The 13,231-nt window shown below is 46.8% G+C and overlaps 1 protein-coding gene across 2 annotated transcripts in view; it reads left to right on the forward strand.

Moving 5' to 3' along the window:
- Nucleotides 1-13,231, forward strand: part of CTBP1 (C-terminal binding protein 1) — a 2,306,313-nt gene that overhangs the window by 556,501 nt on the left and 1,736,581 nt on the right. For both annotated transcript variants that reach the window (XM_085642592.1, XM_085642594.1), the window contains exon 3: nt 6,182-6,280. In XM_085642592.1, the coding sequence (XP_085498718.1) occupies nt 6,182-6,280 (99 nt within the window). The remainder of the gene's footprint in view (nt 1-6,181; nt 6,281-13,231) is intronic.

Consider the following 13,231-nt stretch of genomic DNA (forward strand, 5'->3'; position numbering starts at 1 on the left):
GTAGTGGCGTAGTGTACAATGGCGTGGAGAGGAGTGCGCAGAGTCTAGTAGAGTGGTGTAGAGTGCAGTGGCGAAGAGTAGAGTGGTGCAGTGGCGGAGAATACAATGGCATAGAGTGGAGCAGGCAGAGTGTAGTAGAGTGCAATGGCGTAGAGTACAGTGATGTTGAGTGCAGTAGAGTGCCATGGAGTGCAGTGGCATAGAGTGCAGTCAAGTAGAGTGGTGTAGAGTGCAACAGTGTAGAGTGGTGCAGAGAGCAGTGACGTAGAGTACAGTGGTGCAGAGTAGAATAGAGTGGCGTAGAGAGCAGTGACAGATAGAGCAATGGTGTAGAGTGACATAGCGTGCAGGAGCATAGAGTGCAGTGGCATAGAGTAGAATGTTGTAGAGTATAGTGGTGTAAAGTGCAGTGGTGCAAAGTAGTTGCCAAAGTAGTGGCGTAGGGTGTATTGGTTTTAAGTAAAGTGATGTAGAGTGAATTGGCATAGAGTGCAGTGGTTTCGAGTAGAGTGGTGTAGCATAGAGTGCAGTGGCGTAGTGTGGAGTGGATCAGGGTGGCGTAGAGTGCAGTGGTGTAGAGTGCAGTGGCGTAGAGTAGACTGTTTCAGAGTAGAGGGAAGTGGAGTGGAGTAGTACAGGGTAGAGTATAGTGGTGCAGGGCGGAGTGCAGTGGCATAGAGTAGTGGCACAGAGTAGAGTAGGGTGGTGTAAAGTGCAGTGGCATAGAGTGCAGTGGCATAGAGTAGATTTTTTTCAGAGTAGACTTAAGAGGCGTAGAGTAGAGTGTTCCAGGGTAGAGTGGAGTGATATAGAGTAGTGGAGTGGAGTGTTGCAGAGTGGAGTGGGGTGAAGTGGTGTAAATTGCAGTAGCAAAGAGTGCACTGATGCATGGTGGAGTGGAGTCGAGTACACTGGCATAGAGAAGAGCTATGCAGAATAGAGTAGAGAGGCGTAGAGTGAAGTGGGGTAGAGTGCAGTGGTGCACAGTAGAATAGAGAGAAGAATAGAGTGGCATAAAGCACAGAAGAGTGGTCTAGACTGGTGTAGAGAAAAGTGCAGTGGCATAGAGCAAAGTGGCGCAGTGTAGAGTGGCTCAGACTAGAATGGCGCAGAGTAGAGTGCCATAGAGTAAAGTATTGTAGAGTGCAGTGGTCCAGAGTAAAGTGACGTAGAGTGAAATAGTGTAGAGGAGAGTGGCGTAGAGTGCAGTGGCATAGATTAGACTATAGTGGCATACAGTGCAGTGCTGCAGAGTATATTAACATAGAGTGCAGTGGAGTAGAGTGTATTGGTTTTCAGTAAAGTGGTGTAGAGTGCATTGGCGTAGAGTGCAGTGGTGTGGTGTTGAAAGACGTGGAGTGTGGTGGTGTGTAGTAGCACAGAGAGCAAAAGATTGGCGTAGACTGCAGTTTGCAGAGTAGACTTTTTCAGAGTAGAGTGCAGTGGCGTAGATTGCAGTGGTATAGAGTCGAGTTTGTGGAGTGCAGTGGTGCAGAGTAGATTAGAGTGGCATACAGTGGATTGGCGTAGAGTGCAGTGGCATAGAGTTGCATAAAATAGAGTGGCAGAGAGTGCAGTGTTGCAGAGTATACTGTCATAGAGGGCCGTGGTGTATAGTAGAGTGGCGTGGAGTGCATTGGCGTAGAGTGTAGGTGCAAAATAGAGTGCTGTAGAGTGCAGTGATGCAGAGTAGAGTGGCTTAGAGAGCAGTGGTGTAGAGTGCATTGGTGCAGAGTGGCATAGAGTGCAGTGATCCAGAGAGGAATAGAGTGGCGTAGAGTATAGTGCTGTAGAGTGATTAGCAGCAGAATAGATTGGCATGGAGTGCATTAGTTTTGAGTAAAGTGGTGTAGAGTGCATTGGCATAGAGTGCAGTGGCATAGAATGCACTGTTGCAAAGTAGGGCTGCACGGAGTAGAGTGACATAGTAGAGTAGTGTAGGATAGAGTACATTGGCATAGAGTCAAGTGAAGTGGTGTTGAGTAAAGTAGAGAGGTGTAGAGTGAAGTGGTGCAGAGAAGAGTGTGGTGGCATAGTGTGAAGTGGTGCAGATTAGAGTGCAGTGGCTTGGAGTGTGCAGAGTAGAGTGGGGTGGTGTAGCAGGGATTATGTGTGGTATGTTAGCCTACTGCCATAACAGACAGCACATCTTCAATTGAAATTACCTTTATTTTTGACTCACATACAGTTTTACTGATAAAAGTATACAGCACACAAATTATAATGTGTGAAAATGCAAAATCCTAATGTATTGATTTGATCATCAGCACAGTTCATTTACAGACATTTAAATGTTGTTGTGTGCTAGAAAAAAAATAACACCTGTACAACCTTTCGCAAGCAGACCCTCGAAAACTAACATTATTGTCACACAAATCCTCTCACTTTGAAGTCAGAGTAAGAAAAATAAACACCAAGCTTCCTGGAAGATATAGCCTGATATTTAACCTCTGTCTTTGAATGCCCAGCAAATGTGATAAGATAAGAACAAGATTTAAAGGTCTTTTCACACCAAGTGAGTTTGTGGAAGAATACAGTAAACAAGGTTTGGGCAATGGGAGGGAGAACTCGAGCTGGACAGTCTAAAGCAGATAAAGCCAGAAAATAGAAAGCTTAAAAATGAGTTACACACCACAAATGGTAAGCAACTCGTGGAATGTATTTCTATGTCAACTTTCTGAACATCCCTAAGATGTCTATAGCAAACCAGACAGCCATGTTGTCTGGTAACCTGCAACCTAAAAATGCCTTTCCTATGGAGACTCTGCCTCAACTATAACTACACTGATGATGTCACCAGGAATATATCTAATTCAGCTCTTTAAAATATCGCCTAACACTATTTATCCACACACCAAAGTGAGTGTTGATTTTACTAGTCTCAAAAAGAAGTGCCATTTAATTCTCTGCCATTACCATAAACAAAATACAACTTTTTCCTGTTAAAGAATATTTAATATTGTGCACTCTGGGCGTTGATGCATGAGGTTAGCAAGTGATGAGGGCATTCATCACTACTGGGGCGAGAGTCTGTTTTAGGATTACCTGTGTTCATTAGGTGAGAGTATTTTCAAGAAAAATCACATACAAACGAACTGGGTTTGTGCAAAATACCTAATTAATGAAATTGCTTCCAATAGCACCCATTCCAAATGAGATAGTTCTTAGAGTGATACTAGCATTATATCCACGGTGACTCAATGATTCAATATAGGGAAAATTAAAAACAGACGATTTTTTAAAACATATTTTAATTAATTTTATAGACAATTATGCTTCGTGTTGCCATATACAAGCTTATACATATGTCATTCCTAAGGGTAATACATGCACGGGCTGTGCAAACGTCATGCAATTATAGATGTATAGAAAAGAGTAAGTATAATGTTAATGAGTGTTTACCTCTGTTTTGACTATAGTAATAGTAGCCTCTACATTTTCCAATAAATGCTGCAGTTAACTATATTTTCTAAGCAAAGCCAGACTATATATGCATGTGAGTCGAAACAAATGGACACAAGAAGTAATCTTTATCCATGTAATCAACTACTGAATCAGCTATGTTATTTAATTGCGTCATGCAGATGATTTGTTCATCAAGAAACCAAACCAAAGGGCCTGATTACGATGTCGACACCGACGCGGAAGAGGGACCGCCGAGCTAGGAGTCGAATGTTCCGCTGGCCACAGTACGATGTGACCACCTTTACGACGGTCGCAATGTGTATATTTGGTATTGGGGCGTGTGCTGCGGGCTGCACCACATGCCGCAATACAAAAAAACCACATTTAAAACATCCCTGCACTATGTGGCAGGCACCATGCGGTGCCTGCTACATGGTGCAGGGATGTTAATGGGGGCACAGGGTCCGTAGGCGCCCACAAAGTCACTTTCTGCCTCCCTTTTTTCACCGCCATGAAACAGCCGGCCTAAACGGACATCCTAAATGCTTCGGTGGTGCCTGAGCAGGCACCGCCCCATTGTAGGAAATATGAGTCTGACCGCTGCACTGATGGGATCCTTGATCCTTTCGGGCGCGGCGGTCTTTCCCACACCAGTCGAGTTCCGACCGCCTGCATCCTAATGCGGCGGTCGGATCCTATGGGCTGGATTGCATTGGGACCGCCACCGACAGCCTGACTGTGGCGGTCCCACAGACATCATAGTCAGGCTTGTAATGTCAACAGTCTTAATTTTGGTTTCTGCATACCCTCTCCAGTTGAGTTACCTCTGGGACATGCTCCTCAGGATATCCTAGATGCTCCACATCCCGAGCAACCCGAGAGTTATGACATCACTAGACAACTATTTTCTCATTTTCGTTTAATTTTCTTGGAAATACCCTTGCTGACTCAATATATGAAAACACAATGTTTCTGAGATTTGTTCACCCAGCAAAGCTGTGAGTCCCCTTGTGAACGGGTAAACCCATCTGCAGACGTCTGTTTGGCCATGTAAGATACATTGGGGCAAACTGTCTGTCCTGCTGTGGGCCACCTCAACCTAGTCTGTCATTTTGCCTTATGGGTCACCAGCTTTAAGTTTCTTTTTCTCATAGTTCCCTTGCCAAATGCTCACTTCATGTCCCTGATCCGTGGAGATGGTTTCCTATTTGAGACTCCAGGCAATCCTTTTTGTCATTCCTGCATTCTGGGCTCCTTTATACAGACGTGCAGCCTTGAAATAGGGACTCAGTAGATCTATGGAAAGGGGATGGATCTGGTTTTATTAGGAGGATGAGGGCTTGCATAAATTAGGGCCCAATCAGAATAGGATGCATCACTGTTGAATCTTCCTCTACACAGTCAGTTGTTGCCTGTTGTCCAGCCAGTGACAACTTAAGCTAAAGTTCCCCAACTTAAGTCCAGAACTCCTACACCAGGGCAGGTTTTAAGAGGTATTCAATATGCTAGCCTTACCCAACTCCTTTTCTGCTTAAAGACCACCAGGATGGGAAGGTTTACAGGAGAGAACCTCCCACCTAGACCTCACAAACCCCAAGAGTAAAGAAGAATGAGGTCTTCCCTTAATGATAAAGGAGAACACACATCACTGTTATCGGCTCCGACATCCTCCAGGATGCACCTCATCCAAAGCTTCTCTTCTCCCTACTCCATCCCGTCGCCCACACATGGGGTTGGGTGCCAGAGATAGCCAATGTTTGCTTCCATCAATCTGCACGGTGATGCCCATATCCACTGTGAGCCCCTGAAGACTATCGCCGCGCAATTGGCTGTACTGCTCTGCCCTGGTCTCTGCTTATGTGTGCCCCTGTCAGTTCTGTTTTCCAGGAAGCAGTATTGGGCATGTCACACAGCGCCTTAGGGAAATCAGACACAGCTGGAAATAAAAGCCTTGTCAGGAGCTCAACAAATGTGTTGCCATCTTGTCACATTGCTGGCTCCAGCGTCCCCAGGGCCTCTTTTAGCAAAAGAAATTGGTACTTTTTAATCATCTGATGAACAATGACTACAAAAGGGATCATAATTGAAGTAGTAAGTCTGTAACTCTAAGGTTATTAATATACATCCAATTAGGGAAACCTAGATTTGTATTATTGAAAACCAGAGAGTGAGAATGGGATCATTATATCTTGGCTGGCTCCAAAAATCTGACTGAGATTGATGTCCTTGATTGAACAGCTATTTGTAAGAGGATTCTGCATGTCGCTGGGCATTTTCCTAAAGTTAGGTTGATACGAACACCAACCTCAGGTATAGTTGCTATTTTATTTACAACTGGCTCAATAGAGAAACCAGTTCTAGTGCACTCTAGTGTTTAGTAGAAAGCCATGAACTCCAGGTGCCACTCTTGCTCCTCCCAACCATGTTGAAGAAGGCTCCAATTACTCACTTAGCCACATTTGTTACTATTCTGTTACTTAATAAAAAGTTAAAAAATATGTTTATTTATGGTATAAGTGAAAATAGGGATGTAGAGTGTGATCTCAGCTAAGTCACATTATTACTGGGGATCGAGAAATCTCTGAAGTCAAGTCAGATTTTCCCCACTATAAGGCCCCCGCCCCAGTATCTGCATGGATACATTTGTGTGTGCCTGTATATGCGTGTGTTTACATACACATGCACATGTGAGAGTGCTCTATAAAGAGTGACATTGGTAAGTATGTATTAAGTCTAACAGTCGTTTTTTATTCAATTGAACTTTTGTCTCATTTAGCACCCTATCCTTCGGCTTGGAGAGCACAGCATGCAGTTACATCCTCTGTTAGCAGCAATGCCGCATCTTATCCTCTCATTGGAGGAGCACCTGAACCAGGTAATGGATTCCCTTTTTAAAAGTCTAGTGGCGTTTGGCCTAAAATCCTTTAAATTCAATTTTTCCCGCTGATCTAAATATTAGGCTTCCGGAAATTACATTAAGTTACAGAATGTCAGAAAATGTATCATTCCTTGCGATTACATTCAACTAAACTGGAATATTTATTGTGCAGACTACTAATCCCTTTCCCTCACTGTCTATTTAATTTGGTTTAATTCAGATGATATAAAGAGCATAATTATTTATTGTAGCCCAATCAGAAAATAAAACAAGGTCTTACTTGACTCTGGAAAGCTGTTTTACAATGGTGAGACAAAATCCTGTATGCCCCATTTCAGTATATCCTGTAATGTTTGTGAAGCTGTTGTCCAATTATGAATTCATATTTATGGAACTTCATGAGATCGATGAAAATGTTTTGAGTTAATATTTTATTGATGGCACCTTCCCTAATCTTGACAAATTCATTTGATGTTCATATGCCTTACTTTATCAAACTGAACATTGTTTTGCAACCATATCAAAAATTAATAGTGGAGCACTCAATGTACAGATGAGCAAATCAATTTATCACACGGACGCCCTATGTGATGTGATTATAGCAAAATACACTAAACAGTTTTCAATCCTTAAACATTCCCTCTATGAAAAATCCTGGCTTCGTTTAACGTGATAGATAGTTTTTTTTTTTTACGTATTCCTTATACAGTCACACAGTCAATACAGTTATTCCAGTAATGACAATTAGCAGATGATGTAGCCAAGTGATGATAAATAACAGATGATTCAGCTAACATTTGTTTCGTCCAGTCCTTTGGACTTTTTTTGTAGATCTCGCCTAGGCAGCGCCTGCGCTGTCTCTTTGAGACATGCTGTATTCAAGATATGTGCATAAAGCTCCACCTACTTCCCGCCCAACTTTTTAATTGGCTCCTGTCCCTGTCCTTTATAAATGGTTGCTTTTCATTGGTCATTAGGTTTTGTAGTCCCTCCATAGTACCGCCCTGTCTCTTTTTGTAACCTCCCATGAGGACATCCCCTATTACATGTGTTGTTACGCCCTATGTTTTAATTACAGTCTCGAGACACTATTTTCTTAAAGGCCTTCAGACAGGACACTCACTTGATCCTAAACAAGGTTGGCAGTGGTTACTTTACTCGCTAACATGTTTCACATTTATATTGGACCTTCTATAAATGTCCCTTCATCAGCTCCAAATAGAGTACAACCTAATCCGGAATTAATGTGATAAAAATGTTGTCACATTTCAAAGCTACTAATTGTATATATTGAATGTACTGTGGTACTGTCTTGCATGCAATGCATTATGGGTAGGTTGTATTTTTTATCTATTTTGTTTCCTTGTCAGGGTATCGTTTCTATTTCAGATACATCAATCATCACCTTCCAGAACACCCTATTTATTCGTCAGATGTTGGTAACAAACTTGGCAACAAGTACACAAGCTATCTGATTGACCTTTTACCTGTAAAAGGGAAAAGGTCACGTTAGTCAAATACATGTAGTAAATAACTACATTTACTCCACCTGTCTTCATCCGCCTTCTCCTCTCCCCTGTCGCCACCTGGTTCCTGGGTTATATGAAACTGGACAAAAACAGGTTAGTGGCCCCGCCAGCCCCCCCCCCTTGTAAGGGTACAAAGGGACCCCTTTGGGCCATCTGTTGTCGTCTTCATCTGATCCGTCCAGCGGCTGTGGATCATTTTATGGCACACCAGAATCAATGCCTCCTACTACCAGGCGGTTTCTGGAAAACAGAAGAACATCTTTAAAACAGCGCAGGAGCTTCCAGCAGCCCTGGAGGTCATCTAGCGCACGTGCCCCTGGGAACAAACTATACTTGAAGTAGGTATTCAGGCCCTAAGCTCCGTTCCTAGGGCCTTCAGCAGGTCCTGTGCGTATGTGACCTTACAAAAGAGATGGTATGTCATCTCGTCCATGGTGCACCCTCTCGGGCAGTACCTGTATCGGTTGAGTCCTCTTGCATGCATGAAGGCTCTCACGGGAAGTCCTCCTTGGATGGCCATCCAGGCGATGTCTGTGTGCTGGTTCATCAGGCGCTTGGATGCGACATGTCTCCACATGTGGTCTGCTGTGGCAGAGGGGAGGGCGCTGATGGGTTCAGTGATGTCCTTTGCTCGTATCTGGCGTTGGACAAGTTTCGGTGTTCATGTGGCGGGACGGCAGCCTCCAACCCGAACTCCTTCACAAACCTCTCCACTTCCTTGTAGACCCATGGGTTCTCCCAGTTGTACAGAACATCGCTCACCCACTCTGTCCATCCGAGGCGCCTCCACGTTGGCAACAGGAAGAAGCGTGCCATCAGAGAGCCAACATGCCTCTCATTTTCGGTCCTCAGGGTGTTCCTCACGCAGTAGCACACGAAGATTCCCCTCAGGATGGTGGCGATGTCTGGCACTCTCTTGCCTTTCTTGTCTTGAACATCACCGCCCTCTTCACTCTGTCTATCTTCGAGCGCCTGCTGAAGTAGAAGATCATTGTTGTGATGGCCTTGGCCATTTTGGTCTGCACAGGCCACACTTGAGTGACGTACTGGAACCCTGGCAGGGTCTCGTTCTGCAGGACCAAAGACTTCCCTTCGATCGTCAGCTTTCGGAGGCTCCAGAGTTCCAACTTCCACCTCGTCTTCGCCATTCTCTCTTCCCATGTCTTCTCCACTGCACATTCTCCACCAAACCAGACTCCAAGGATCTTGAGGAAGTCCTACTTGATGGGGAATGGCAGTGGGTCTCTAGTGGGGGTCAAGTGTCCGCTGAGTAGGGTTTCCAACTTGGCGCTGTTGATCTTCACTCTTGACGTCTTTCCAAACTCAATACAAATCCTCTCCAGTTCTCTCACAGATGGTCCGTCCACGCAGAAGACTGGGGCTATCACTTCTCCGATGTTCCTGTTCTGTCTTATGCGTTCGGCGAGGAGTTGAATCACGCAGATGAACAGAAGAGGGGAGAGCAGACAGCCTTGCCTGACGCCTGACAGGACGGGGAACGGTTCGGTTTACCTGCCGGTAACCAACTTTGTTTTAGAGATATCTCTATACAATGTAGTCACCACGTCACAGAAGAAGTCTCCCAGCCCCGGTGCTCTGAGTTGCCAGTCCATGATTGTAACCAGGAACCCCGGGACACCCGTCAACAAACCCTCAAGCCCGAAACGGATCCCCTGAACTGGTGGACACCCACCACTGACCACTGTGCACTGTCTTCCCTCTCTCAGGCAGGTCTGCATAGCGTCAAAAGTAACGACTGGCCGACAGAAGAAGAGGCAGGGAGCAGCGTCCCCTGTAACTGGCAACAGCCCTTTGACAACAACGCCTCCTCCTTCGATGACGAAGACGCGGAGCCAATCAGGAAGCCGGATGACGACAGAAAAAGGGAGGAAGGACAAGGAGCTACGAGAAACCCGGATGAGAAGGAGAGAGAAGAAAACACGTATCGAAGGAGAAGAGAAGCAGACGAGTCTGTCCACCGGTCCCGGACCTGCAGTCTACAGCCGACAGTAGGAGAGCCAGGAGGCCAACGGTCCGGCGCCTCGCCCAGCCACCCCTCAGGAGAGGTGTGGCTCTCGCAGGTACGGAGCCGCGTAGCGGGTTGGGTCGGGAGGTCTGCCTGGGGAGCGAACGTTAAGCCCTAGCCTCAGTCTTACCCACCTTACAGGAGCACCTCACCCCCTAGCACCGTGAATGCTGTGGTTACACTAGTCACAAGGTGACCCCCTTTCCTCACTCCCCTGCCCTGGGACCCCCCACCTTACTCCAGTAAACAAATACCCTGACGCTCTGTATTTGTTCGTTCCCTTTTATGTGGGGAGATCACCGTGGACGCCGCCAACCTTACGGAGCAGACGCCCGGGAGAACTCTGAGCCGGCCAGTGGTATAGACCAGACAACCCCCTACGGATACGAGAGCTGAGCACCTGATACTATCGGAGGCAACCCATCACGGAGTATCCTGAGTGATAGACGGACTGAGTGACCCTCCGGGGTTTCATGTTGTTCACGGAAACTTGAATAAAAGAAAACCAACCCTACCTTACCTTCTTCATTATTGGGGCATTTCACACCCGCTCAAGCGAACCCGTGACATTTGGTGCCGAAACCCGGGAATTTCCCTCTCCATTGATAGTAATGGATGCCCTCATTCAACATATTGTACAGGCCCAAGACAAGCTGGGATGGGCCCTAGAAAGACAGCTGACGTCAGCACAGGCAGACCGAGAGGTCTTTACCAACACCGTGACCGCCCAGCTAGAGGGGCTGCAGAAGTTTGCGACCGAGCAAGTGACCAGTCCCCACCCCGTGACCCGTATCGCACACCATGGTCCCGCAGGGGTGGCGCTACAGAAGTTCGTGCAAGGGGACGATCCTGACGCCTATCTCACAAACTTCGAAAGAGCTGCAAGGGCCTGCAACTGGCCCCCTGAAAAGTGGCCGTTTTTCCTCGCCCCGCTGCTAACAGGGGAAGCCCAAGCGGCTTATCAAGTCACCAACCCCACTGGCACCACGTCCTATGGCGAAATAAAGAAGATCATATTGGATCACCTGGGGTTGGACGAGGAGGCCTATCGGCTACGCTTCCGAAAAGATAAACCCCAGCCGGGTGAAAACCCGAAGACGCTGTTTTATCGCTTGAAGTTCGCGGCAGATAAGTGGCTTAAACCAGACGAATGTTCCAAGGAGGAAATCTTGGACAAGATATTTCTGGAGCAATTCTTGGACGATCTGCCATACCCCACGCAACGGTGGTTGCGACAACATGCAAACTTAAGCACGAAGGAGGCCATGGAGATGGCTGCCACTTTCGCCCGAGCCCAACCGAAAACAGGCACAGGAGATGCAGACAAAGGGTATCGACCAATACCGGGGAAATTCGTTAGACCTGTCAGCCGACGACCACTCGAACCCCCTAGGAGCCGACCCAAGTCTATAGAAGTCCTTCCCACTAAGGGTCCACAATGTTTTGACTGTGGGGGATGGGGCCATATAGCAAGAGCCTGCCCCCACAACAAACCCACAGAGGAGCCTATGGACATTGGATACGCCCCTAGAGCCGTGCTGTGCACAGCGGAGATGGGACCAGCCTTTTATGTAAGTGCTAGTATCAACGGGTACCGCATAAACGCCTTGTTGGACTCTGGTTGCAAGCAGTCTGTCATCCTGAGGGACTTAGTACAACCCCAGGATCTCATTCCCGGGGCTGTTGTGCATATCCGATGCGTCCATGGGGACGTAAAAACATACCCGGTAGCCACCGTGTCGCTCACAGTAGAAGGGGGAACCCCGCACACTCTCAGGGTGGGGGTCATGGGTGATTTACCGGAAGAACTAATAATTGGAACAGACAACACACACTTCCTGACCCTCTTCCAAAGCATCACTAAGCGCCAGATAGAGCAGACTGAGCCAAAGCCAGATAATAGGACGCCGGTAGCATCCGCCTTGGTTAGTTCCGAACCCTGGGTTATCGATAAGAGCTTTAAAATCTCACAGGAAAACGACAGCACCCTTAGACATGCGTGGGATGCCGGGGTCACAGAACACCAGACCCCTCCCCCTCCCCCTTACTTCCTAGTCAAAGAGGGGTTGCTGTATAGAGTAAAGGACAAAACCTCAGATCCCCAACTTTTGGTCCCCTCAGAGTTCAGGGAGCAGATACTCTTCTACGCACATTCCCACCTAACGGCAGGACACCAGGAAGCAGAGAAAGCAACACAGGCCGTCCAAAGGTTCTTCTATTGGCCAGGGGTCTATCAGGATCTACGCACCTATTGCCAACAATGTGACACCTGTCAACGCCAGAGTGCGTACAAACCCCCGGCTGTACCCTTGCAGCCACTACCCATAATAGGGACCCCCTTCAACCGGATCGGGATGAATTTAATAGGACCCCTCCCCCGAACAAAGAAGGGGCACGTGTACGCCCTAGTGGTAGTGGACTACTCCACAAGATACCCCGAAGCTTTTTCCTTGAGGTCCCCAACCACCGCAGCCATAGCCACTTGCTTAATAGAACTGTTTTCTAGAGTTGGGTTTCCGAAAGAGATCCTAACGGATCAAGGATCCCCCTTCGTTTCTAAATTAATGAAGGAAGTATGTATGACTCTAAACATTAAACATATCAAGACCTCTGTGTACCACCCACAGACGGACGGCTTAGTGGAGAGATACAACGGGTCCTTAAAACGAATGCTTCGTAAAATGCTAACAGTCGAAGGAAGAGAGTGGGATCGCCTGCTTCCTTTAGCCCTCTATGTCCTAAGGAGTCAGGTCCAGAGTAGCCTGGGTTGTTCGTCCTTCCAAATGTTGTATGGAAGACAGCCCAGGTCTCTCTTGGAAATGACCAAAGAGGCATGGGAGCGACAGGAGAAGGAGGACTCTACCCACTTCCTCGACTATACCCGTAATCTCTGTGCGAAATAAGGGAAGCTCCGAGACCTAGCCTACTCAAACCTCGAAAAAAGTCAACGCAAACAAAAGACTTTTTATGATAAGGGAAAAAAATGGAGGTATCTAAATCAGGGAGACTGGGCATTGGTAAAGATACCCTCCAGCCTAGGCAAAACCAAAACCGAGTGGTCAGGACCTTTTCACGTAGTCGAGACGATAGGACAAACCACATACCGTTTACAGATGAATGGTCGGAAAACAGAATGCTTCCATATCAATTTACTAAAAAAATGGATTGGGCCACCCCCCCCCCCTCTATCAGATTCGCCTCCTCTATCACTGAGGAGACAACCACGAGGGAACACCTCGTGATTAATCCTGCCCTGACCTGTGCTCAAAAGAAGGATCTAGACATAGTGTTCAAAGAGTTCGCATCCACCTTCTCAGACATACCTGGAAAGACTTCCCTTACAGAACACGCCATAGAGACGGAACCTGGAAAAAAAGTAACACTGCGTCCATA

This window comes from Triturus cristatus, chromosome 2_2 (assembly GCF_964204655.1).
Source record: "Triturus cristatus chromosome 2_2, aTriCri1.1, whole genome shotgun sequence".
Classification (NCBI taxonomy): Eukaryota; Metazoa; Chordata; class Amphibia; order Caudata; family Salamandridae; genus Triturus; species Triturus cristatus.